The 25,653-nt window shown below is 38.7% G+C and overlaps 1 protein-coding gene across 1 annotated transcript in view; it reads left to right on the top strand.

The window, feature by feature from the left end:
• Positions 1–25,622, top strand: part of lhfpl7 (LHFPL tetraspan subfamily member 7) — a 66,278-nt gene extending 40,656 nt beyond the window's left edge. Inside the window, exon 3 of the mRNA XM_088440001.1 lies at positions 23,591–25,622. Within this exon, the coding sequence (XP_088296127.1) occupies positions 23,591–23,817 (227 nt within the window). The 3' untranslated portion in view covers positions 23,818–25,622. The remainder of the gene's footprint in view (positions 1–23,590) is intronic.
• The last annotated feature ends 31 nt before the right edge of the window (positions 25,623–25,653 follow it).

Raw genomic sequence — 25,653 nt, 5'->3', positions numbered from 1 at the left:
TATATATATATATATATATATATATATATATATATATATACAGCGTATTTTTCGCACTATAAGGCGCACCTGAAAGCCTTAATTTTTTTAAAAAGCCGATGGTGCGCCTTACAATCAGGTGCGCCTTATATATGGATCAGTATTGAGATTGGGATTCATAGATGGGGAATGAAGTGATAAAGTAAGCATTACCTGTTTCTTATGTGTGTTTACAGTTGAACAAGGTTGCTCATATTGACATTGAGTTATGATGCTATTTTTTTTTTCAGTTGGGCAGCTGTAAATGAGTCCATTTTAGCAGGTACATGATTGATGATTTAGCAGACTGAGTTAGAAGCGATGTAACAAAAATAGTATGGAGATTGTACTATTCAAAGATTGTAAGAGATTTTATTATCACATGTATAGTAATATACCACACAGTGAAATCCGTATTCCGTTCGCTTCCCGAGCAGACGATTTATACTACATGTACAGACTACAGCAAGCAGGACGAAACTATAGATTGAAAGAAAAGACAAAGAAAGCGAACGAAGAATCCCTTGAGAGAGGGATCTTCCTAAATTAAGAAAAACGAGAATTTAAAGTGGATTAAATGCTAGAGGTTATTTGAAGCTTTCACAGCGTTCGGGATACAAGCGCCAGGAAACTGCAGGTCAGACAAGAGAAGACAAGCTGGGGGAAAAAAAGCCTCAGGCTATGATTTGCACAATGGAAATTTAGTAGAATTGTATGGAATAGTTCTGCATTATTAAAACCTATTATAGTCAGTTGAATGAGAGTGTCTATTAACATTAAAGTGAATTTAGACCCTGGAGGGGACAGGCTCACCCATAGAAATTCATCACTTCCAAAATTATCAAAATGAATTAGAGATGAGATACCAAAGTTCATTCATTATCAAACTTATTAGAAGCATAAACCAAGACAATTCACCATGTTCCTAAGTATCAAGCAGAATGAAAATTTAGTGTTTATCCCCTGTTCCCCCTGTGCTTAATAATATGGCAAAATATTTTCAATGTTTTTTTTTTTCTTTAGTTATGCTCATTTGAAATGCTGGAAAGCAGAATAGCAGATAAGAGAGAGAAAACTGTTGGATAAAATTAAATCTTATATACTGAACTCATTCAGTCCCAAAGACGTCATTTTAGGTCTTTTCAGAATCTAGACATTCGGTCTCTAGTACTTATTTATTCACATGTTTTTTTTTTTTTTTCAAACGAGGTCTGAAAATGGCTGGCAATGAATGAGTTAATAGTTTCCAGAACTGTGTACAGTATATATCGCTGGTGTTAAACTCAAGGTCCTAGGGCAAAATTTGGCCCGTCACATCATTTTATGTGGCCCGCAAAATGCTGATTTGACTTCTGGTTTCTGGTTAAAATACCAAACTTGCAAGTTGTCCTCAACGTTTGAGAGTTTTGGGAGGGAAAAAAATGTTTTGAACAGTTTTTACTGACCTCTTATTTCAAAACTAGGTAAGTGTGCGAGAAACTCTAAAAATGATTTGACTTTACTGTTATTCCGACCCTGTGACATAAATTACAACTCCAACGTGGCCCACGATAAAAAATAGTTTGACACCCCTGATATATACCATATTGTGGGGCACTTACAATCCTTCGATTATAAAGTTTGACTCAATTACTGCACTGATTTTTTTTCTCCTAATGTGCAGTCATACATTAGTATATATCTGGTGAACTAATAGTTTTCCCTCTAAATGAAAATGTCCAAAATATAACTCTGTCTAACTCCCTTCACTGCGCCTTATAATTCAGTGCGCTTTATAGGATATAAAAAAATAGGATAATCTGTCGGTAAAACTAGATCAGGATTTGTCAACACGTAGACCATTCATTTCCTGCCATGCTAAAAGTTTGTTTTAAAGTTTTCATGCTAATCTTCACCCTACCCCCAATCCCCGAATGTCTGATCCTCTTTTTGTTTCTTTGACTTCTCTCTTACAAATTTTCACCACTTTTTGTCCTCCAAAAGCAATGCTGTTGTCATTGTTGCCAATGACGGCTCAAAAGCCCCCCCGCCCCCACCTTTGCTTTTAGATCTTTTTTTTTCCTGTGATGTGATAATTATTTATTACCACAATACTTGAAGTGTTGAAGTTTAAGGAGCAAATGAAATTAGAATTGGTGACTAGTGTTCTTGTCCAAGGACAAGAAGCACAATATATACTCATGTGCATGACGTCAATGGAAAAGAATTGATTGTGACGCTTGCATTTTTTTTTCCTTGTCAAAACTCGCTGTGCACTCTTCAATATGTGTTATGGGTCAGCTTAAAGCCCCAAAACTGTAAGTATGTGAATTAGGGATGCAGTGAAATGAAAATGTTTGGTCGAAAACAAAAATGAGAAATGACTGGCCAAAAATCGAAGACCAAAAGAAAAAAAAAAAAAAAAGAAGCTCTCCTCGCACATTGCCTTCCGGCAGCCTTTCGACTTCGGGAATAGACTCCATGGTAACTCCCAGCATCCTGCACAGGTCTGTAAATGAATGATGAAAATGAAATAAAACTGCATATTCTGACTTTGAATATTATTCTTTTGCATCTACCTTTTTAATGGGGTCTGCTGCTGTAGTTTTTGGGGTTAATATTAGAATATTTAGATGTAAAAAAAAAAGTACATTTATTCTTTATTTTGATTTATTGACATACCACCTACTAGAATGGAAGACAGAAGCCTAGTTATTTGGTTAGTTATTGGAAACATATTAAATATAATCAAGTAAAATATCAAAGTAATTTCACCCTATCATTGTTTTTTGATATATGGCAGCTTTTATAGAATAACAGGAAGCACATATGCAGTTATTAAAGTCTACTCTAGTCTCTGTTTGAATGCACCTTGTGCTATTTCCGGAGACTAGTGCTTCATCATACAATTACAACATAATTGATTAGCAGTTTCTTAACGTCTTTAGCTCATTCAGTGCCATGGAGGAGAATTCTTGTCCTTTAAAATAGTAATAATAATAAAAAAAAGAATAAAACTCTGGTCAAATACGTTTTTTTGTTGGGTTTTTTTTATGGAGAGGAGCTGACACCCTTGACTAGTGCTTACCGAATATAAGCCAATGGAGCACTGTAGTGATAACTGTGACCATTAGATGGCAGTGTTCCACACTTATAACAAAGCAATTATCTACAGCAATTCAAAGTAAAGAACGGAAATCAATCTTTCATATGATTCCATTCATATTTACATCAACATAGCACGCAATATTCTGTTGGCCTTGAAAGGAGAGTGAAAATGCTAACTTCGGGCTAACTTCTGTGGCTATTGCATTGTCATGCATATACTATTTTGGTGTGTTTATTTTGAAGTTGGCTTTCACCAATTGTCCCAAGAAAGAAAAGAAATCTAGGCTGTCCTCTTTTCTCTACCCGCTAAAATGCTTTACAGAATTGCCTACAGAATGACGCACCTTTCCTTTTCCTGGGTGCATGTGTGAAATTCAGACAGAAGTTTGCTGGCAGCGGTTTTTGCATCATCACAACTTCCTTTTTTGGATGTATTTTATTGATTTTTTTGCAATTTTCGGGAAAAGTTTCAATGGGAAAGAATTTGGTGCATGCCTAATTTCAACCTTAATCCAATGAAGCCATCCTGATCGAAGAAATGCCACGGATATTTTCCGCTTCTCTGCCATTGAGCGCCAGGGTTATGCACGGATATTTAACAAGAACAAAAACAGCATCATGGATCTTAAACTCCCTTAAGTTCAAACTAGCCTTGTTTCCTCCTCAGTTTTCACACTGGGCCACAATTACAAATTTTCCTCCCACTATATGGGCCAAGTCCTCTAATAGCTTCAACTAAACGAGGTGTGTTTGCTCACAGCCTACATCCCACTCACATAAAAATTACACGCGTTGGTGGCTACGGGACAAAGAAAGCGACCTCTTTCATGCCGCTGCCTCAGACGGTCTTGGCCGAAAGAAGAAGGTGCAGTTTTGCATGGTAATAGGCTGATGGTTTGTATGGGTGGAAGTCTTAGACTCGCCGGCAATCCCACAGAAGCTGAATGCGAAAGAGGTCGGGCCTGGACGTTCCACGGCTAATTGTGTTATCCCGAGAAAGCCTCGGTTGGCCTGTTCTCAGCCATTGATTGCAAGCATTGGACTGAAGCCTTTTCAGGACAATGTAGAATAGTTCCCGGTCTCTGAATGGACCGTTCCACAAGCACAGAAAAGCTTAAAGACAAAAAAGAAGATGAATACAATTATTGGATCAGGCAAAGTTCGTCGGCAAACATTTTCCTGAAAGAATTCAGCAAGGGTCACAGTTGAATTTGCGGTGCTCCAAAGTGGATGATACTTCCCCTGAAATTATTGGGACTGTTTCAAATGTAACAATTATTCGCTATATGTCCAATTATGTTTTGATTACTTTGCATTGATTCTTGCCAAGAATCTATTTTTACCGCTGTGCCTTTACGGCTCTCCACACCTCTTGGAGAACACGATCCACCTTGGGCGTTTTGTTAACAACCTTGTCATCTGCAATCGGCAATGACTACATTTTATGTGAATGGGATGCTCGCACCGTAGCTACAAATATCGGTACATACGACTTGTTCCCTTTTAAGATTTATAAGAGTAGAGCATTTTATTTTTCTCGAGTAGTGCTCTGTTTAAAAGACAACTTGGACTTTTCATACAATTTTTAAATGTTTTAGTAGTTCTCGGTACATGAGAAAAGTACACAGACTTAGAGCATGTCAAATAAAGCCGTCAAATGTTTTTAAACACCTTCTATTTGAGTTTTTTTTTTTCATTTCTGGACTTGATTTCAAGACAAAGACAATATTTTAAAGATAAGTTCCATTGTGCACCAAGCTGGGGATTAGTGCTTGAGTGCTCCATATAGGCTGTCCTAATTTGTGGCAAATGTGTATCATATATCGAAAGGTATGACGGGAAATATGTTTAAAATCCAGTGTTTCCAGAGAGGAAAGCAGTGGGTTGTTCAGCATATTTTAAATGTAAGTTAAAAAATGTTGATCAGCATTTCTGTAGGATAGCTGAAGCCCTGATGTGCTATAATCTTTTCTTGACATTTTGTCCTCCCATGAAACGTCGAAAGGAGAATCTGAAGCTCATCAGTCATGTAAAAGTAGATGTCTCACAGACAGTTTGGCGGCGTGCTAAGATGGAGGTGATGAAGCCTGCCTGCTACTTGCATCATTTCCTCCCCCGCGACTTTACCGACCTTGGGGGCTGGCATATTTAGCCTCAGACATCCTTGAGCCCAGCTGTGTTTATGTCTTTCCTAACCTTTTCAAAAATGTTCAGGCTGTCCATTGCCTTCGTTTATAATATCCATCCATCTCCGTCTCGACTGGCAAACGTAACCTCTGTAAGACGTAATCGGATTGCGGGGGCATTAAACAGCCAATAGCTGCAGTCATTGGCCAACCCGCCAGTAACCAGGTTTAGTGGGGGGCGCCGCATTTGTCAAGTGTCAGGGCTGAGACCTGAAAAGCAGATACAGACACGTAGTGTACACTTGCTCTTACACTCCTCATCTCGGGAATTGACACAAGCGGTTTAGGATGAGGAGGGGGTTACTGTGCCATTTCATTTGCCGTCAAACTGGACGGACGGGTTAATAGGTTTCTTAAGCTGAGATCATCTTTAAAATATAAACTGGACCGAGAGTGTAGGTGTTGTCACGTATCCAGGAGTGAGGAAAATCAAATGCGAGTTCTTCTGCTCTGCCAAGTACTTAGCTGACAATTTCCTTTCCGCATTGTTTGTTCTGGAAACAAGACGACTATCAGATGTGGGCGACATCTCAACGGCTCCGTCTCGAAAGACAGATACGGGCTAGTATTGTCTGGAGCTGACACCCTTGTCATTGTGGATGTAAACTCATTCCACAGATGGATAGAATCCCTGCTGAAGCCCTGCTCTTTAGTCCTTAATTATATTCTGTCTTAATGCTAATATCTGCTGATATGAGTAATGAGGGTCTTCAAGTGTCGCGCGAAGACGTGCAGACTTGTTTTCATGTATGTCTGTGCGTATAAGGAGGGGCAACAGTGATCGGTAATCATTTGGAAAGAGAAAGCGAGGCGCCTCATCAATCAGACGGTGTTCATTAAAGGTTACATTGCCATATCTGAGCAAACGTATTCGGCCATGGCAAGAGGAATATAAAAAAATGTAATTATCCTTTATCATCAGCCCGAGGAGCCTCAATGTAATTAGCCCTTCTTTTTATTTCACGTTGATTTGTTCTCGCTCTCTTTTGGGATTAAACCCATCGACCATTTAACCGTTCGGCAGACAGCGGGCCGTAAACTGCGCTTTTCCCAGTACAGAACCTAAAGCTGGCACTTACACGATTATTTTATTGATTCATTGATGAATCAGATTTCAAAAACATGTTCCTGAGCCTGTGTGGGTTCTCTCCAGGCACTCCGGCTTCCTCCCACACTCCAAAAATATGCATGGTAGGTGGATTGGACATACTAAATTGTCTGAAGGTGTGATTGGGTGCGTGAATGGTTGTTCATCTCTTTGTGCCCTGCAATTGGCTGGCAACCAGTTCAGGCTGTCTCCCGCCTACGACCTGAAGCAAGCTGGGATAGGCACCAACAAGCCTGTGACCTTTGTGAGGATAAGCGGCTCTAGAAGATGGATATAGATGGAATTAGTTGTCCATCAATTGATCAATCATTGCAACTCTAATCAACGTAGCATCATCAGTATTTGGGGGTGGGAATCTTCGACTGTCTCACAATACGATTTTTGGATTTCTGCGATTCTATACAGGATTGATTTTTGATTCAAAACTTTTTTATTCAAAGGACAATGATTTGTCCTTCATTCTGCAGATATGCAAAGAATCATCATGATCTATGTTAGTCTTCTTTCCAAGACAGTGACAAATGTAGATATTAAAAACGTGAGTGACTTGATGGACCGTTTATTGTAATTTAGACAAAAATCAAAGCAATCTTACCAACATTTTTACTGAAGTCATTTTTATATCGACTGATACAAATACCACAGTGTTTAGATGTTTGCCGTTATTAACATTTAATGCATTGTGTAGCTTTTTTCTGTCTGAGTGAAATGTGTGACTATATTTGAATGCACCAAGTACGTAGCAGCTAACGCTGCAGACTTGTGCTCTATCATACAATGAAAGTATAATTGAATAGCGGATTCTTAGCGTCCTTAAATCAGCGATTGCATTTAATTTTCTAATCATGTGTGTTGCTGTTGGTAGAGACATGCTGTGGGAGTCGTGAGGAGTAAAGCTAGCTGGTAGCAACCACCTTTGTGGCGTCTAAATTCAAAGTAAAAGCGTACTACGGCCACTGCATTGACGTATCGTATATTATTTGGTTTGTATATTTTGAAGTTGAACTTCGCAGCCACAACTTTAGCATGTGAGGTGCTGTTGCCTCCGCTTTGGCAATGTCTGATTGGTGTATTTAAGGGGCGGGCAAACCTGGTCCCTCGAGGGCCACAGAGGGTTGTAAAATTTTACAAGACGGCCACTCCAGGAGCAGTTCCAGGATAGATATTTCCTCATTTGAGAACAGGAACCAGCCACTGTTTGACAGATGTTTTAAAATTGTAATTTTGTCAGATTAGTTCTTCGCATGCTGCATCCGTTCAAACTGTCAAAGGTCTCTGTCGTTTTCAAATACGAGTGCTTTGATACTTTTATATATTTATTTATTTAATGATGGCGACTGTGGTCGACTGTGGTTTGGTATTTCTAACGAAGAACTGAATCTGCCGTTGTTGTCACCTTGATCAGGTTGACACATTCTCTGCAACATCTGTCATTGCCATCTGTATTGACTGTGCTAAAACAAATGCGTTAGCATATAGCACCAACTGACGACCGGCAGGAAAACTTGCATGGCCGCAACCTGTCAGCAAGGCCTAGGTGGGCTCTCTTCTCACCATCGAAGCTTCTAATTAACTGCAATCTCCGTTTGTCTTCAAACCCAAGCTGTAGAACGGCAAAAAGACAGCAAAGGAGAGTGATAGAAAAGGGTTCAAAAATAAAGGGATGGGGGTTGCAAGAGAATGAAAGGCAAGTGAAAATCCATATACATGATTTATATGAGTGCGACTGTGCGCAGCAGGCAGAAGTTATCTTTTATTTATGAGGGCATCAGCGGCAAAGCGCCCAGATGTTAAGCTGTGCGGGGATCTCATCCAGCCCATTGCTCTGTGGCAGTAAACCTAGAAGGTGTGTATGCGTGTGTGTGCTGTTGGAGAGGACTGTGTAAGCATGAGTGTGTTTGTAAGTGCATGCGTGAAGCAGACAAAGCTTTGTCCTCAGTGACAGAAAGCTTTAGGTTAGATAGTTGTCGCTGTAAGCGGGTTCCTTCAAACCTATGCTCCATTTGCTACTCTTTGTTAGTGTGGGAAGGAGAGAGAGAAAAAAAAAATGCTTATGGAGTCATTCACGGGATCGGCTGATTTTCTGCTCTTCCATCACTCATAAATGGAAGGCACTTGTTGTTTTCTCCTCTGTCAACAGCTCATCAAAGAGGCTCTGAAGATCCATTATGGAAATGAAGCCTTCATTGTCAACCCACATCAGACGTCATCATCATCAATCTAACCTCACATTAACACTGCCGGGATATGAAGAGCTGGTCATGCGTACTAATTGCCAAAACAAGAGGCTGTGAATGTTGGAAACAGAAACAGTGCTGCTCCAATCACTTTTTTTTTTAATCTCATTTCAAGCTTCCCATTATTGATTGATTGTATTCAAAACAGTCATTCACTAGCCATCTAAAATAACCTCGAATTTTAAGATGAAAAAAAAGGCTCTTGATTCATTTTACAATGTTTGTTCTTTACCACAGATGCTATGATGGTATTGCCATAAATGGTCTTATACAGGAAAACATAACGTGTTAGTATGCACAATTATCATATCACTGTATTTTGGCTGAGACAAAAAATGCCCTCAAATAGACTTTAAAATAGCCAACAGCCAAAACAACTCGGGTGCGGTGCCATTGTGAAAATTGCAGCTGTTAATTTGCCCCCTTAACCACAGCTCAATTATTCCAAATTGCCGCAGTTGGTTATGACACCTAATATAACACATAATGTTTGATATGAAGTTAACATTCTTCAAACCTTGGCATCTAAAACATGTGCGCAGGTCTTGGTTTAACACACTTTTAATTGCGTAGCTCCTATCAGCATTTACAGCAAATTAAACATGCCGTGCCAAAATTTTTCATACTGGCAGTTTGAGATTTGATTGCACTGTATGGTCATCTGCATTTCGCTTTTCCAATTTGGAATAAAGGGATCGGCAAGAATTCAGTTTTTCATGTGAGCAATCTGGACCGCCAGAGATGCTTGATAACAGACTATTGCGTTTCATGTCAGCCTACGCTGCAGATGAAAGGTATCATCTCAGCTTCTGACACATAGTGATGATTGTCTTGCGTGTGCGTGTGCAAACTAGCAGTATGCTGAAGGCCAGCCTGTTGTATCAAAGCTCTTAAAACTGATATTTCACACAGTTTTACTCTTCACTTTCCTGGCAAATTTTCAAGATATAGTATCTCATACGAACATGCAGCCAAGCTTATTGTATCAGTCCATCTGACGTTTTTTATCCATAGAACTTTCATCATCATAATGTTCCCGGGCTTCTTATCCCAACCCAAAGACTATAAGTGTCTCGATTTCAGGACTTGCCCGAAAACCCCTTCCGACTTCTTGGTATAACCTTTGTAGTGGAAAATTAGCTGTGTTATGAGGACAAATATGGGTGATTTCGGTCTTTTTGTCGATGAAAGTGGAGACAAATACAGTAAAATTCTGTGTATAGTACTTTTACTATTCTGAGAATTAATATGAAACAAGAATTGCTCGTGTTATTGTTTATCTCTGCTAGGGAGGACCTAGTTGTTGCTAAAAAAAAAAAAAGAAGCATGATTTAAATCAGATGTTATTTAAAGCGACACTAATGAACATTAATATTCATAAAATATTGTCATAACCCTTCCGATGAGATATGACCTTTTAACCTGTTGAAGGGTACTTTTGTTATGGCGTGAGGGTGAATTGATTTAACTAGAACAAAGAAACTGAGAGGAGAGTAGCAGGAACTCTCACACAAAAAAATACAAACATGGTGACTGCTCCATAACTTATATTACCCAGACAAACATAAATGACTTTGCACACTTTTATGCCGACACAATTGATCACATTTTAACAAACCATGCTAAACTCAAATGTGCTATATTGTGGCTGCTAATCAAATTTCAAATTTAAGTCAAAAATGTTGATTATCAAAAATGTATGGTCGCTCATTCTAATAATGTGGAAATATTAATTGGTCTTTGTGTTTATATTATCTTAGCTTTTCCTGTAGGAAATCCAAAGACCAAAAATACTACTCTTTAGCTTTAGCCTTAATCTGTTTTATTACAAAGAGACACAAGATTACAGCCGCAGCAAACTGAATTACGCTACGTCTGTGCTTTGTTAGAACACGGAGTTGATTGATTGTTTTTCATGTTTTAATCAATGAAGCCCACAAACTGTTTTAGACACTTTGAGAGAAAAAAAAGTAGGAACATATAACACAGGGTGAAATAGCCCCCCAGTGTTTGAGACGCCATTGATCAGTTAGTAAGCGTGTGGCATTTTGACTGAAACGGCGCATGGCTAATGGGCTTGGCAGGGAATAGACAGACAGCGGGTCACAAGCCAAAGCTGCAGGCACAGGGAGCCTCATGAATCCGGTCGTGCGCCGTCATGTCGAGACATTGCCAACGGGCAACATCTGGATTGAGAAGCTTCTGTAGCATCCTGCATCAACATTGCTTTCTTCATCTTGGGAGCAGGGACCTGGCCTAGTGTAGGTCGTTTGGCTGCCAAAGCAGATGGTGTTGTGAGATAGTACAGGCCACGCGTGAGATGTGCAGTGGCCAGGATGTGGCTGACGGAAGAACACACACATGCTTTGGCTTGCACAGGGTACACACTAGTCAAATTTGCTTAGTGGTGAAGTGGAATTTGGGATTCGTGGCCATGCATTTTGGGCATCATTTACTCGCACGGGCTTGGGAATTCGTACCCTGGACAGACACTCTGTCAGAGGCGGTTCATCAATAGGGGGCGACCAATCATGAATCAACTCACAAACGTCACATGACCAAGTCAGAGAAGCGAGCTGTGATTGGCAGTTACGTGAAACCTGATCATCTATGATGTCATCCTCACTAGACAGCAAGTGACGAAATGTCCACCGCTAGAGATGGATAAGACAAGTTTTTTTTTTTTTGCTTTTTTTTTTCAAGTGTTTGGCTAAAGAATGGTCTAAAAATTACTGGTGAATGAAGAAGCTATTGATGTTTTAAATACTAAAGTACCATATTTTCCGCACTATAAGGCGCACCTTCAATTAATGACATGTTTTAAAACTTTTTCAATCACAATATAGTAATACTCAAAGTAATAACAATAATACCTCTGAACTCTCAATAGCATAATAACTCAATGTCAATATGACCAACCTTGTTCAACTGTAAACACACAAAAGAAACAGGTAAAGCTTGTTTTATCACTTCATTCTCCATCTACGAATCCCAATCTCAATATTGATCCATAAATAAGGCGCACCTGATTATAAGGCGCACCATCAGCTTTTTTAAAAAAAAATAAGGCTTTTAGGTGCGCCTTATAGTGCGGAAAATACGGTAATTGACCACTTCCGCTACTTAAATACTACAGTAAGCTATTATTTTAGGTACTTAATTACTATAGTAATTCAGGACTAAAGTAATTGGCCAAAGTAATCAATCACTTTAGGTACTTTAGTAAAGTAGTTTTTTACTTTAGTACCTAAAATAATTGGTGAGCCAAGTATTCAAAACTATTACTTTATTAAATAAAGTAATTGGGCGGCTCAGTGGAGCCAGATAGTTCCGGCCTTCCTGTGTGGGGTTTGCATGTTCTCCCCGAGCCCTGGCAGGTTCTTTCCTGGCTTCCTCCCACACTCCAAAAACATGCATAGTATGTGTATTGGACACAATAAATTGTCCCTCGCTGTGATTGGGTGCGTGAATGCTTCTTCGTCTCTGTGTGCCCTGCAATTGGCAGGCAACCAGTTCAGAGTGTCCCCTGCCTACTGCTGGAAGACAGCTGGTATAGGCATCAGCAAGCCTGCGGCCCATGTGAGGATAAGCGCCTGCAGAAAATGGATGGATTAAGAAATTAATTGATTACCTTAGTACTTACTTTACTAAAGTAAGAGAATACTTACTTTATGGTTTCCCTTGACATCTTTTTACGTCAACTGTGCAAGTGTCGGACTGTCGTATTACTCAGATTATATTATGGTATGTGGAAGTGACTTCTCAAAGATGTTTCTATGGCAATACAGTATTGGTTTTCCATTTGGATCTTCCTGCAGCTTAGTGCATGCCAATGTGTTGCTGTTCCGAGGCATTAGTCCTGCAGCGCCTCACTCTGGTTCTGCTTCTGCAGTGCTTTCCAAATTCATCAATAAATGAATGCCACAATACAGCTCAAGCCGTATGCCGCTTCAATGGAAATGTCAACGTTAACGAATGGAGAGTCTTTAACCTGTCTGCAACGGTTGAGCTGAGGGATAGCAAGAAGATGGGGAAAAGCGAGGCACCCTTCAACCTGATGCGGCCTATTGTGACAACCACTGCTCAGTATCCTTGAGTGTATCTGGCAGCCTTGCAGACGCGGAATAAAGCCAACACTCATTTCGAGGACATGGTGCAAGTTTGACTGAAAAGTCGATTTGCATAATCTTTGTCAATTATAAGAATGATTTCATGCACAAAGTGTCTTTGCAAATAGCTTCCCGTTAATCAAGACAGGCACTAAATTGAACTGCCTAATTAGCCACAAACAAAAGAAGGGGAAAATTACTTGTGACGGGTAACACAAGTGATGTGTCTTATTTTGCACATATTTGTCAAATTTAGCTCGGGCCAAATTGTTCATAATAACATGATTGAGGAAACACCTACCATATTGTATATGGGATGACTGTAAATGGCAGTTGCATTGTGGTTGACCTACAAATTTGGAAGAAGTTGAGGCTGTCGGCTTGCAGGATCATCTGGAGTTCCGTTGCTGGTAGCAAAAGACATTGGATAGGCCCTTTCGAGTCAGTATTGTGTGAGGATTGCTGAGCAGACACATGTTCTCATAGCAGATTTGATCACATTCTAATGGATAATTACACATTTTGTGACCAAAATGTCATGGTTATTTCTATATGTGATTGAGTTCTTCTGCCGTGCCATAGTGTTCAGCTGAGGTGAAATGAGGTGTCGTGAATAGTTGTCAGCGTTTCACTCGAGGGACTTTTATATTATGTGTCATTCATCTGAACTGCATTGGCTCATTAAAATTAGCCACAGCTAAGGGTTCCTTGATAATATGAACATCGACATTTCGTTTTTCATAGACTCGAGTCCAGGAACCTTTCTGGCTCTTTCAGATGCTTTTGTCATCTTAGGTCCACACCAAGGCTACAGGTCATTAAAGTGATGTCAGTTAAACGCCACCCAAATTAGCCTGCATTCTCCCTTTTTCCCAGTGTTAAGTGGGAAAAGAGTACGGGTGTCCTGTTGTTGCTAAGTGACGAAGTAAAGCCGCTTTTATATTTAATGAGGTGATTGAAGTTTGACACCTGGGAGTCTGACACAGATTTTTATAGGAATTTAATGCACATTTTGAGTAAAAGGTGTTATCTGTCAACTGTTGTCACCTCTCAGGGGCCATTTTTTTCTCCGACTGCATGGCTTGTCTTAAACATGTTCTGTTATACTACCTATAGAGTATCAAAATTATTAATAAAATAAAGCATTTTTGCCACAGTTTAACAATTTCTGCCTTTGCCCAAAATTGAGAGGGGTGAAAACATCAATGACCTTTAAAAGGCATTCAAGAACTGGCCGGACATCAAAGAAAAGTTCAGCCAAGTCAAACAAAAGCAACTTAACAGAAATAATGGATCCAACAATTAGCTGTCATTAGATTATGATATTGTAATTAAACTACTTTACAGAACCAAATAAATTCTGAAAATAAGGAATCGATGCCACAGTTATTATTCCTACACCTGGTGCAAACAAAAGGTGTAACCTTCATAGAACTTATCATTTATAATAATTTTATAATAATAAAAGCAATTGTTGACTAAATTTGCAGTTCTGGAATGTCAGCATATGTTTAATTGCTTAATGTGTACATCTGGTGCTCAGAAGGAAAAGTACTGGTATATATGGTTTATGAAGGAAAAACTGCATCAGATGTGTTTTGGTTTTGCTGGTTGTATTAAAGCAAACTTATAAAAGCTCGAGGAAACTATTCATACTTGATACTATTCATACATATTACATAAAATTCCCTTCCATTTTCTGCCATTCTATATGCAGTATTTTCTTGGTCATATTATGACGATTCTGAGTGAGTCTCATAATTCTTTAAATGACCGTATTTTCTGCACTATAAGGTGCACCGGATTATAAGGCGCACCCTCAATTATTGACATTTTTTAAAACGTTTTCCATATATAAGGATTATAAGGCGCACCCGCAATGAATGACATATTTTAAAACTTTTTCAATCACAATATAGTAATACTCAAAGTAATAACAATAATATCTCTGAACTCAATGTCAATATGAGCAACCTTGTTCAACTGTAAACACGCAAAAGAAACAGGTAAAGTTTACTTTATCACTTCATTCTCCATCTACGAATCCCAAGCTCAATATTGATCCATATATAATGCACACCTGATTATAAGGCGCACTATCAGCTTTTTTTTAAAATTAAAGCTTTTAAGTTTGCCTTATAGTGCGGAAAATGCGGTACTGATGGATCGAGGGACTTTTCATTGGTCAAATTTGTATAAAGAAATGAAAAAGACGATTTAATAGCAGTTAAAACTAATCCAAACCACTTTGTTGCGTTCTGTCTTTATTTTCTAGTTATTTTAGCTATTTAGATTTAGAGTTTTTGATATATTATCACAAACTACCCTGAAAGACGACCACGACTTAAATCATTCCATGTGCTTGCACTGCTTACCCTAATGAAGTCTGCTGTAACCAAGGAAGTGCTTTCACCACATTAGCACTCCGCTCCCTTGTGTGTCTGTGGTGGTCTTTATTACGCACCCGGGTCATCTTTTCGTCTTGGACACCTAAGCCTTCGTTTAGTAGTCTGAAAGCACGCCATCGATCTGAAGGGGAGCTGGAGGCCATTTGTCTGCTGAGAAGGAATTGAAGAAGATTTGTTTGTGGCTCCTTAGTTTTCAGTCGACATATCAGATGAGGTAGTAGGGTGACCTAGCGGTTAATATGGCTGCCCTGCGGTCGAGACACCCTTGTGTGGGGCTTGCATGTTTTTGTCTTGGTACTCTGGCGTCCTCGCACACCTCCAAAACATCCTCGCTAGGTTTGTTGAAATCGTTCAGCAGTGTGATTGTGTTTGTTTTAAAGCACACGACTTGCTCAGTTTCAGCTCGGATATGCTCAGGCCATCAGCTATGGCATGAAGTATAGAAAATGGAAATGGTATAGTGAAGAGCTAGATGGTGCATATTATTTTTGAGTTACAAGTCTGATTAAAAGAATCCACATGAAGGGAAATAAATATTAAGCAGAAATGTTAGTGCGGCGCAAATAGAAGTATGATCTAAATCGGGATCAATAAATGTCTACTGAACCCTTTTTGAAACATTAAAGGCCTCCGGAAGCTCATTTTTATCTTAGCTGTTGATCCGTGACAGAACCCTGTGGCGGGGGTTCTCTTGTAATGAACTTGATCTGCAGATCAAATCATTATGCCGCCGTATAAAATTCAAAAAACTAAATGCATTGTTTGCGGAGCGAGATCATCTCCTTCATGTGAACCGGTCTTCTGTTTGGAGGATGTAGAAAATGAAGCTAACGGTTTTCCATTTTTCCTTAATATCAGCGGTTCAGGGAGTGTTGGCACGGCAGAACTTCATTACAGAAACCCAGCAGGCTCCCACATCTCCTGTAGGGGTTCATTATGTTGTTGCTCCAACCAAAACCCCCAGACCCACAAATGACACACTCCACATCATATGTGCTGTATGTTCAGAAATGGTTCCATGTAATGCCAGGAGCCTCCAAGGACATTTCACTTGGCACAACCTCTACATATTTCCTTTGCTTTGAAGGTATGCATTTTTAATCACATTTATTTCACAGCAGATATTTCTTTAATCGGCATCAATCTGCTTATTTTTCATGTAATTTATTATTTACCATTTGACATCAAACATTTTGTTTTATTTTTAGTTTAATCATGTATTGTAAAATAAGTGCCCAGATGGACCATTGATTATACTGAAATTAATGGGGAAGGGGAATAGGTTTTATGTGTCCCCCACTAGTCTAAACACAGATTAATATTGCCTTTGTGGAATATAGATTAAGTAGAAAAAATTACACATTTTCATCCATCACAGGAGTTGCCATTTTCCCACTTGCTATTGATTGAAATTGACATCACATTGCTTAAGGCCTCACCTGTTTTCTGGGTTTGGCCATGTGACATTTGCAAGTGTCACCTTTGGTGCACGGATATGAACTTAAATGCCAATGTGTACAAGTCGTGCCCGTGGTCACAAATGACATTTCTGGTTGGGCTCGAGGTGTCGTTTTTTAGCCTAGGGGCAAAGGCTGTCAACATGTTGAATTCACTTCTTCACAAACAATGGCCCACTATTGACCTACACATAAATGTGCACAGATTTATTTATTTTTTTTGCTTGTTTGTTTATTGTTTCAACATTGATGCTCGCTCTTCCCTGATTGATGGCCTCAATGTAATAGCCACTTTATTTCAAGTAGTACTATTATTTATTTTGCCATCCATGCATGTGAAGTAGCCTGTCTCCCATGCTAATTCAATATGTGAGAGGGGGCGAGATGGATTGAGCCGCAGATTAGGTTTGGTTAGGTTGCGCATTGACACAAACCGCATGCGCTCTCTGGGTTACCTCATAAGGGATAAGGGAGTCAAGGACAAGCAATTTGTCTGAGCTTTGAATTAATTTGCAGTATAAAAAATGGGGATATGGAAATGGAAGTAATTAAGTTGATAGATTGGATGCAGCGTGTGAGATTCATGTGTCATCATCGCTACAGTGCTCCCAGGATGGAGTTTTGCCATCACTGTCGGAGTTCAGATGTCTCAGCATGCATTGGGATCATTTAGCAGTACTTTCTTTTTCCTAACACATTTGTTTAGGGCTGCGGCTATTGATTGATTTTTGGTATTCAAATATCCTCCAGGAGATTTGAATCAAATATTGAGTATTCAAATAAAACATTGACCAACTTGTATAAACTGCTTACCTCCTCCAAATCTCTCCCTGTAAATTTTGGTCCAAGATGAATGTGCTGGCTGAAACAGAATATTTGAGTCAGCATGGTTTGTTAAAAGTGATCAGTAGGAACAGCAACTGTGTCAGGTAAGCAAAAGTGTGCAGGGTGATTTAGAGCTATCACACCAGCCGATATGGAGCACTTGAGCGCCGCTATTTTGCCAGCAACTACTTTATGCCAGCCGCAGCTATAACGGAGCCCTAGACACTGATAAACACACTGATAAACACTGCAGGTGACGTACGTCACTGTCGGTGTTTTTAAGTCATTTGTTAGCATCCTGAATTGGCGATTGAAAGTGAATTCACAACAATGTTGCGTTGTTTGTACTGTATTGTGAGTCGGGAGCAACAGTTGCAGTCGAAAGACTAGTCAAGCTGCTATGCCGCGACGCTGCTGGCAACAACTTCAAAAGTCATGTCCAGGAAAAGGACTTTTAACCCTAAGAGAGCTTTCAAAGTGTGCCTACTAAATGTGTTCAGGCTCACTGGCAACTGTCCACTGATGACAGTGGAGGTGAAAGAAAATACAGATGACCTTGAGGTCTGTACACACGGGGGGGGGGGGGGGGGGGGGGGGGGGCAGGGAAGAGGAAGAGAAGACGAGGGGGAAATAAAATACAGAGTGATAGGAGAGATTAGCAGGGCAATAAAAGGCCTCTGCTATCTTTAGAATGAGCAGGCCTGTCTGTGGACTGGTCAATCACTGCTCAGTAATTGGTCTGTTTATCACAGAGTCACTCAGACTGACGACTGGACTGTCATGTGGACACAGTGGGCAAGCAAATATTTGATCACAAAACCAACAGTTTATACACCAATGTTGGTACTACTTTGTAGTGTTAAACACTATTGGAAACACATTGTAAAACAGATGAACACATGGAATAAGAACATACAGTAATACAAGCAAGGGCCATATTAGTGAATATATTACAGTTTATATTGATCAGCGAATTCTATGCAAATGGATACGTTGTGAATGGATGAATGACATCAGAATCTGACTGGATGGTTTGAAATAGATGATTGGTTGATTATTTTCCAAGATTTGTTTACAGTTTTCCCCGGAAATCTTCAGCTTTGGAGATTGAGAATACAAAATAACTCGTTTATAAATGAAAAAAAAATATGTTCAATAAAGAACATCGATATTGCAAGCATTTTTTTTTTTTTAACTTGTGCAGCTTTACTTCACTATTAATCAAAGATTTAGCCCCCTTGAACTGCAATTTTGTAACCTAACAGTTTATTGCTATTATATCTCAAATATTTCCATAAATTCCGATTATTGCAATTCCCATGGAAAGCGTCCAAGGGGAAAATAACCAGAATTTTCCAACCCAGCATCTGATTGATTAATTAACTGATTAACATGTGCATTTTGTTCATTTAATATATTTGTGTATGTGGGTCACGTTGCACTTACTGCCCCAGGCTGTTGCTGTAAATCAGTACCTAATTTACATCAGCTCGCTAGATCACATCTGGGTTATTATTATCAGCTTGGTGGTAAAGACAAAACAACTCACCTGTGTTATTTATGGTCGCTCCTAGCTGTGGAAACGAGAACTGGAAGAAGAAGGTGAAATGAAGAAAGAGAGAAAAAACTGTAATGTAGAGCTTGAGGCTCAAGTTTGTCATCTAGTAGCACCTAGCAAGGTCCTACATGTTCCTTGTCATTGTGTTTCTCTGTGAAGACCATGCATGCAATTAGTGCTTTGATGCCAATCTAGTTGTTCAATACCCTAAAGAATCTCTTATTTTGCATATAGTGTTATACGACAGAATAGCCTGTGACTGCACATTCTTACTGCCATGTAAAATATGTCGTCCAATTAATAACTCCACTTTATAGTGTTAATACAGTAGACATGACCTCAATCTGATAGGATGATATTTGGCATTTCATGCAAAATCGAGGATCGGGTTTAATGTCATCATTTGCAGAGTGATCTGGCCCCTGTGTCTAGAATAAATTAGCTGCTAGCCAACAGCGCTTGAGTGGTCCATATAGGGCACACCAACCTCCAATCATAACATGAAGCACTGGCTCACCACAAGGTTGTGTACTGTGTCTTTTACTGTAGTCAATTTACACACACAACTGCACAAAAGCCCACCTTTCCAACTCCATCATCAAATTTGCTAACGACACCACTGGGGTCCAGAGATTAGTCCACCTGATGTTGAGAGACTGTCAGTGTGGAGTCTAGAGAATCACCCCACTCTGAACACCACAAAAACAAAAGAATTGATCCTGGACCTTCGTAAACATTGCAGACGGCCTCGCGAATCAACGGGGAAAGCTTTAAAAATGTCCACTCATTCAAGCTCCTGGGAGTCCACATCTCTGACGACCTCTCCTGAAACATCAACGCCACGGCGGTGGTAAAGAAACTCAAAAACTCAGGCTCAAAAAAAGCCAGATAGACCAAGAGACAGCTTTTTCTCTGAATAAAAATAAAACAAGAACACAATGAAAATAGCAATTGCACTCCTGTGAAACTATGTTTTCCATTCATTCGTATTTATTCCTTATCGATATATTATTTATTTTACATATTATTTATATGCACCAATCAGAACAGCGGGACCAATTTTGTTGTATACTTGTGTACAATGACAATTAAGACATTCTCTTTTAGTGTGATAAACGTAATTGACGCTGTATACTTTGATGCTGACATAGTTGCTGTTCCAACTGATATTTTTTTAAACAAACCATGATGAATCAAATGGGCTGTTTCAGCCAGAGAATATGTCTCTTGGACCAAAATTTATGGTGAGAAATTTGTCTAAAATCGAATGTTTCTACCGAGGGAAAACAAACATTTTTTATTTTTGCCAGATTTTTTTTTATTTTTATCTGATTTTGATTTTTTGTTGGATACTTAAGGTATACACAAAAACTACTCAATAGCTGAGGCCCTAAGTAAGTATGTTTTTGCATCCATTATTTTTGTTCCAAGATGTTTTTTGAATACTTTCCAGGTTTCGTTGTTCTTTTTTTTGTTTAACCTGAGCATCTCTGTCAATTTTGGGCTCAGCAAAGATGGTTTACATGGCAAATATGCTTTGTTTTATAAATATTATATAAATATGTTTGTTGGTATTCTATACATTGTATACAGAAATATAAAGCGAATACAAAAATATTTTAAATAGACATGCTGCCAGATTCTGCCATCATATCTGTTATTGGTTATATTTAAATTCTGTGATGCGATTGACCTAAAAAATCTTGATAATATAAATTCTAACCCTATATATGTATTTCTGTCAGAACCCATGGCCTAATTCTCTTGAAACGTATACAGATCATAGCACTACTGCAGTTACTGTGTATGATAAATATTGTTTTAAGGAAATGCTGAAGGAAAGGCAAAATAATGTGACCCAAGCACATACTTTCCATTTCATGTTAATGTGTTGCTGCGGTTGAGGTACTTTATCATAAAACAGGTTTGTGGTTGCAGAAGGCATCAATCTGGTGTGGGTGTACCATTATTTGTCTTTGAAGAGAGCCGTGGCAGCAGGTAATTTTCTCCTGCGCATACTCGGCACAAAGTGCGCATATATAACTCAAATCGAGAACCATTCTAATCCTGGTCTAATTCATTTTCCCCAAAAATTATAAAAAAAATTGACCAGACTGGCTGGCCTTCAGTACGTCTGACGTGTAAGTCTGAGGAAACAAGGATATTATTTTCTGTTTCTGTTTTCATATTTACTCACCGGCCGTAACTCTCAAACATGTACTCCCTGTTATTTTTCAATGTCTTTGTAGTGCTTTTCCTGCTCGACTCATTATAAAGCACTTCAAAGAATATGTCATCTATTGAAGGGCACACTCAAGACAGCATGTAAGTTAATTAAGCTGCCAGTCTCTTCTCAGATCCTCGCCGAGATTTTACAATACGGTAGTGTTCCAACAGTGAATCATTCTCCTTCAATTCAAGGTTACGACGGGAGCAACTGTATGGTACTTGTCTAGACAGGTGGTTTTCTTTGGATTGGAAAATAGTATTTGTTTGTCAGACAGAACTAAGCTGGATACCAGACAACCTCTATTTAATCATATGAGTCCAAGACTCCAGGATAATGGTTTTCAAAAGTAATATACATGAAGATAAGAAAAAAATATAAGGTCATAGGAGGAGGCGTTGGAGTTTTGGTAGTTGCTATTGTGACACATGAGCAATCCTATCATTTAGATGTGTTGGGGTTTTTGTAGAAACCTGTTACCGTGTAAGAAGTGTGATGAAATGGATTCAGTGTCACGCATGGTCGACAGGTTATCACACATCTTCCTGCTCCAAAAACTCATTCAATCTCCATCTCGGTGCTGTGGAGCTGCTTGACCAGCTTGCGCATGCTGTAGCAGCTTTCCATTTCTCGCTTCGACACTGAGAAAGAGATTCAAGGTTAATTCAGTTCATTGTTGAAGGCTTGACAGTTGTGAGTGACTCCGTTGCGGTGCTATATGTTTTTGATTGAAATTTAGATTTCCTCAAGTGGGGCAGTACAAACATATTTCTATAAAAATGAAGAAGCAAAGGAAATGGATTACCATACTCACTGTTGGATTTGACGTCCGTCAAAGGTGGATGTTGGAGCTTTGACTTCAGCATTGGGGGAAAAGAAAAGTACATTTGTTAAATTTCCCCGTAAGGAATTGTCACGAGGATGATAAATAAATGAATAAATTAAATAATGTTCAGTCTGAAGGATGGCATTGTAGGAATACAGCTCTCCATTAGGTCCTCCCATTATCTTTTATGATAGCTTCATGTTCTCTCATCAGTCCGATTAAGGTTGACAACATTCATTCCGCACCTCAACTATTTTTCTTCTCAACTTGGTAGATGGTTCTAACAAGGTCATTGGGGATGTAACAGTTCCTATAACTGATTGCCAGGACACTTACTATTATCTTAATAAATTAGGGGGACTGGTCTAGATAGTCAGCTTTTGTGTGTTTTAGCATAAATAACGAGTAAAAGATGTGTGTCTGCCTTATGAAGCACAATGTAGTTGCACATCCTTGCATAACAATGACTGTCAGTCTCGCCCCATCACATCATAACAATCTGTCAGCCTCTTTCATCAGTTCTTGAATTAGACCATGAACGGTTATTTCAAAAAAGGTTCTTGTTTTCAGAGAATAATTTATAGTAGCAGTAGTGACAAAGAAATAGGCTTGTCTGTCATTTTATCGTCATGTGTTCCTCACCCCTGAACTGGATCAACAGATATCCAATTGAAATGAGACACATATATCTCACACTGGAAAGCCAAGCTTTAGCAGTGCACCCGCAACCTCTACAACGGTAACCACTGACACCTGACATTGAGCCAAAAGCCAGCAAGAGATCAGGTTGACTTAGCGTGATAATGATTGCTGGAAGCATAGTCGATAAGCGTGCTGGGTGCTTTGGGCCATGAAACGTGACTCATTTTGTAGGGAGTTAAAAGTTGTCTGAGAAGGGCAAGTGAGAAAACACCAGTGAGTCTTCTGATTTAAAAACAAGTATCTAAAGTGAAAGAAAACAATTGATAAAAGTAGACGAGTATCGTTAAACGTCTAAAAAAAAAAGAGTTAACTTTCAGTTCATTGCCTGTTCTGGTCATGTCTGAGTTGCAGTTCATTTTCACATTATGTAAGAAATTCATAATGTGCCATCATTAATCACTGTCTGCAAAGAGCCTTTATTGTAAAATCTCTACTGCCCCCATGTGGCTGTGAGGTTCACTGCACACTTTCAGGATTACATATCAAAGCAATTTCAGTAGGTGATGTTATGGTGCATATTTAGTGTATGTTTAAATGTGTCAACTTTTCCAGTCACCAAAATCATTTCTAGTTAAATTTCTACATGCAAATTGCCCTGAAAATACCTATTTTTTTATGTGTATTAAGTTAATTTTAAATGGTATCATATATATATATATATATATATATATATATATATATATATATATATATATATATATATATATATATATATATATTTTTTTTTTTTTTTTTTTTTTTTTTTTTTTAACTGAAATGTATTACATTTTGTGAATAATCTCCATTGAGCAGCGTTATAATGTGCTCTATTTAATTCATTCTTGTCTGTGTCTTTGGTGCAGTGTTTATCATGGCTGCAGGACTGCTGGTCTACCCCTTCGGGCTCAACTCCTCACTCGTCAGGTCCTTTTGTGGAGACTCGGACATCTACAATGCCGGCGAGTGCCAAATCGGCTGGGGGTACATGTTAGCTATTGTTGGAGTGATGCTCACCATCTTTTTGCCCTTTTTTGCCAAATATGCACCAAAAGAGCAGCTGTCTCCCACTCCTTTGCCTGCTCTCTTATAGTTTTTTCTCTCTTTTTCCCCCTCTCTCTTTTAAGCTGGATTTAACAAAAAAAAAAAGCATTTTTTTAAAAGATTCTGCTCAAAAGCTGTTGGGAGACATGGCTTACATTTTTTGTCCTACATGTAAAATTACTTCAGTTATGTTTACTTAAAATGTTTTTTTTTTAATATCTTACCATCATGGTAACAGTTTAACAGTCGTTTTCATTAAGGATATTGTTGTTGAAGAGACATTTAATGTGATCTTGCAGCTTTTTTGTAGGTGTTTTTCTCAACCTTTTGCAGGTCATAAAGTCGATTTGACGTGAACATGAACTGTTCCAAAGCAGGCACCACATTGTGTGCACAAAGGGACTGCACCTAAAATGTGATGTGGATATTTTTCAGTCAGGCAATCGACTATTCAACAAAACCTTGAGCTATATTATAAGAGAAGAGCCCTTTTTTATCCAAGGACATTTAACCAGGATGAGTTCAACTGTACATATGCAGGTGACCGAACAGAGTTGAGGTTTAAGGTTCTGAAAAAGACTAAAAAGGAATTGTGGACTTATAAAGGACCAAGAAAAGCCTCCCTGAGATGCTACTTTTTGTTACTATCATGTAAAACCACACCAGTTTTGGTGTGTCTTCTTTAAAAGACATGTAACAACAATTATTGGTTCCTTTGTGGTGTCCAAAATATGAAGCTTTTCCCTGAATTGTGTGTTTGTAACCCACTTGTTAAATCAATCGCTATTGTCTACAGAAAATATGATTCAGGAACAACATGGTTTCAGAAGGCAGAGAGTTTGGGGGGGATTTTGTCAAAACAAATGCATGAAAAGACCGACAAACGGTAGAATAACTGCTGTTGATTATAATGTGATATGACCAACTTGTGCCTTTTTAATATTACAGCAACAAGTGATCAATACTGCAGCGAGTGATCAATATCATTATCAGGTTGTCGTCTACCAGTCAGTCGAGTGAAAATTTTTGTTTATACTTAGTTGATGCAGTATAATGCCATTGCGAGAGGAAAATAATTCAGAGGATGAAAGGAGTTGTGTTTAATAATCCAAACTGCAGTCCCATTATGGTGAGAGACATCTATGCTCAAGCGGAAAAAAAAAAAAAAAAACTCTTAAATTCCTTTTACTAATGGTTGGGACAAAAATAATCTTATTTCCTGGCACCCTCGTTCTATTTGATTAAGACTCTTACGAGTGGAAAAGCCAGGAGTTGTACAAATCAAGCTTCAAATCCGAGCACATTAATCTAATTTGTGTGTGTGTGTGTCCTTTTAAAATATAAAACTGCTACTTCAGCAGTTAGTCTGCTAAACTTCAAGCTAAAGCTCCTTTCAGTGTGCGTATTCATACAATATTTGTATTAAATGTGGATAGGTTTAACTTTTAACATATGGTTCGCTATAATGCCATATCCTGAGAAATATACATTACAAGGGTGCCAAATTAAAAAAGCGTTTGGGACCAAGAACTGTTCAGACTTCATAATGTGGGACTGACCGACGTTATTGGACAGGTCTTTTTTCCCCTTTTTTGTTAAAAAAAAAAAGAAGCAAAATAAATAAATAAATACATTGTGTGTACAGTTTGAGCATTCGTGAACGTGTTTTGGTAGATTACTTTTTTTTCCCCTTGTGGCTGTAAATAACTACATAATGTGCAATTTTGTCAGTCTTAATTGCCTGTTTTGGAAATTGTGTTTGGAGATATTACCTCATTGTGATTGCATTGATGTATTGACATTGTTTGCTGGTCTGTGGTTTTCTTTGTAATAAAAAAATAATCAAGGACTTCATTTTGTTTCCAGTTAAGGATTTTGGTCACAT

This window comes from Hippichthys cyanospilos, chromosome 18 (assembly GCF_059441005.1).
Source record: "Hippichthys cyanospilos isolate Australia breed blue-spotted pipefish chromosome 18, RoL_Hcya_1.0, whole genome shotgun sequence".
In the NCBI taxonomy this organism is placed as follows: Eukaryota; Metazoa; Chordata; class Actinopteri; order Syngnathiformes; family Syngnathidae; genus Hippichthys; species Hippichthys cyanospilos.
The sequence above is the reverse complement of the archived record's forward strand: the minus strand, read 5'-3'. Positions and strand labels throughout refer to the sequence as shown.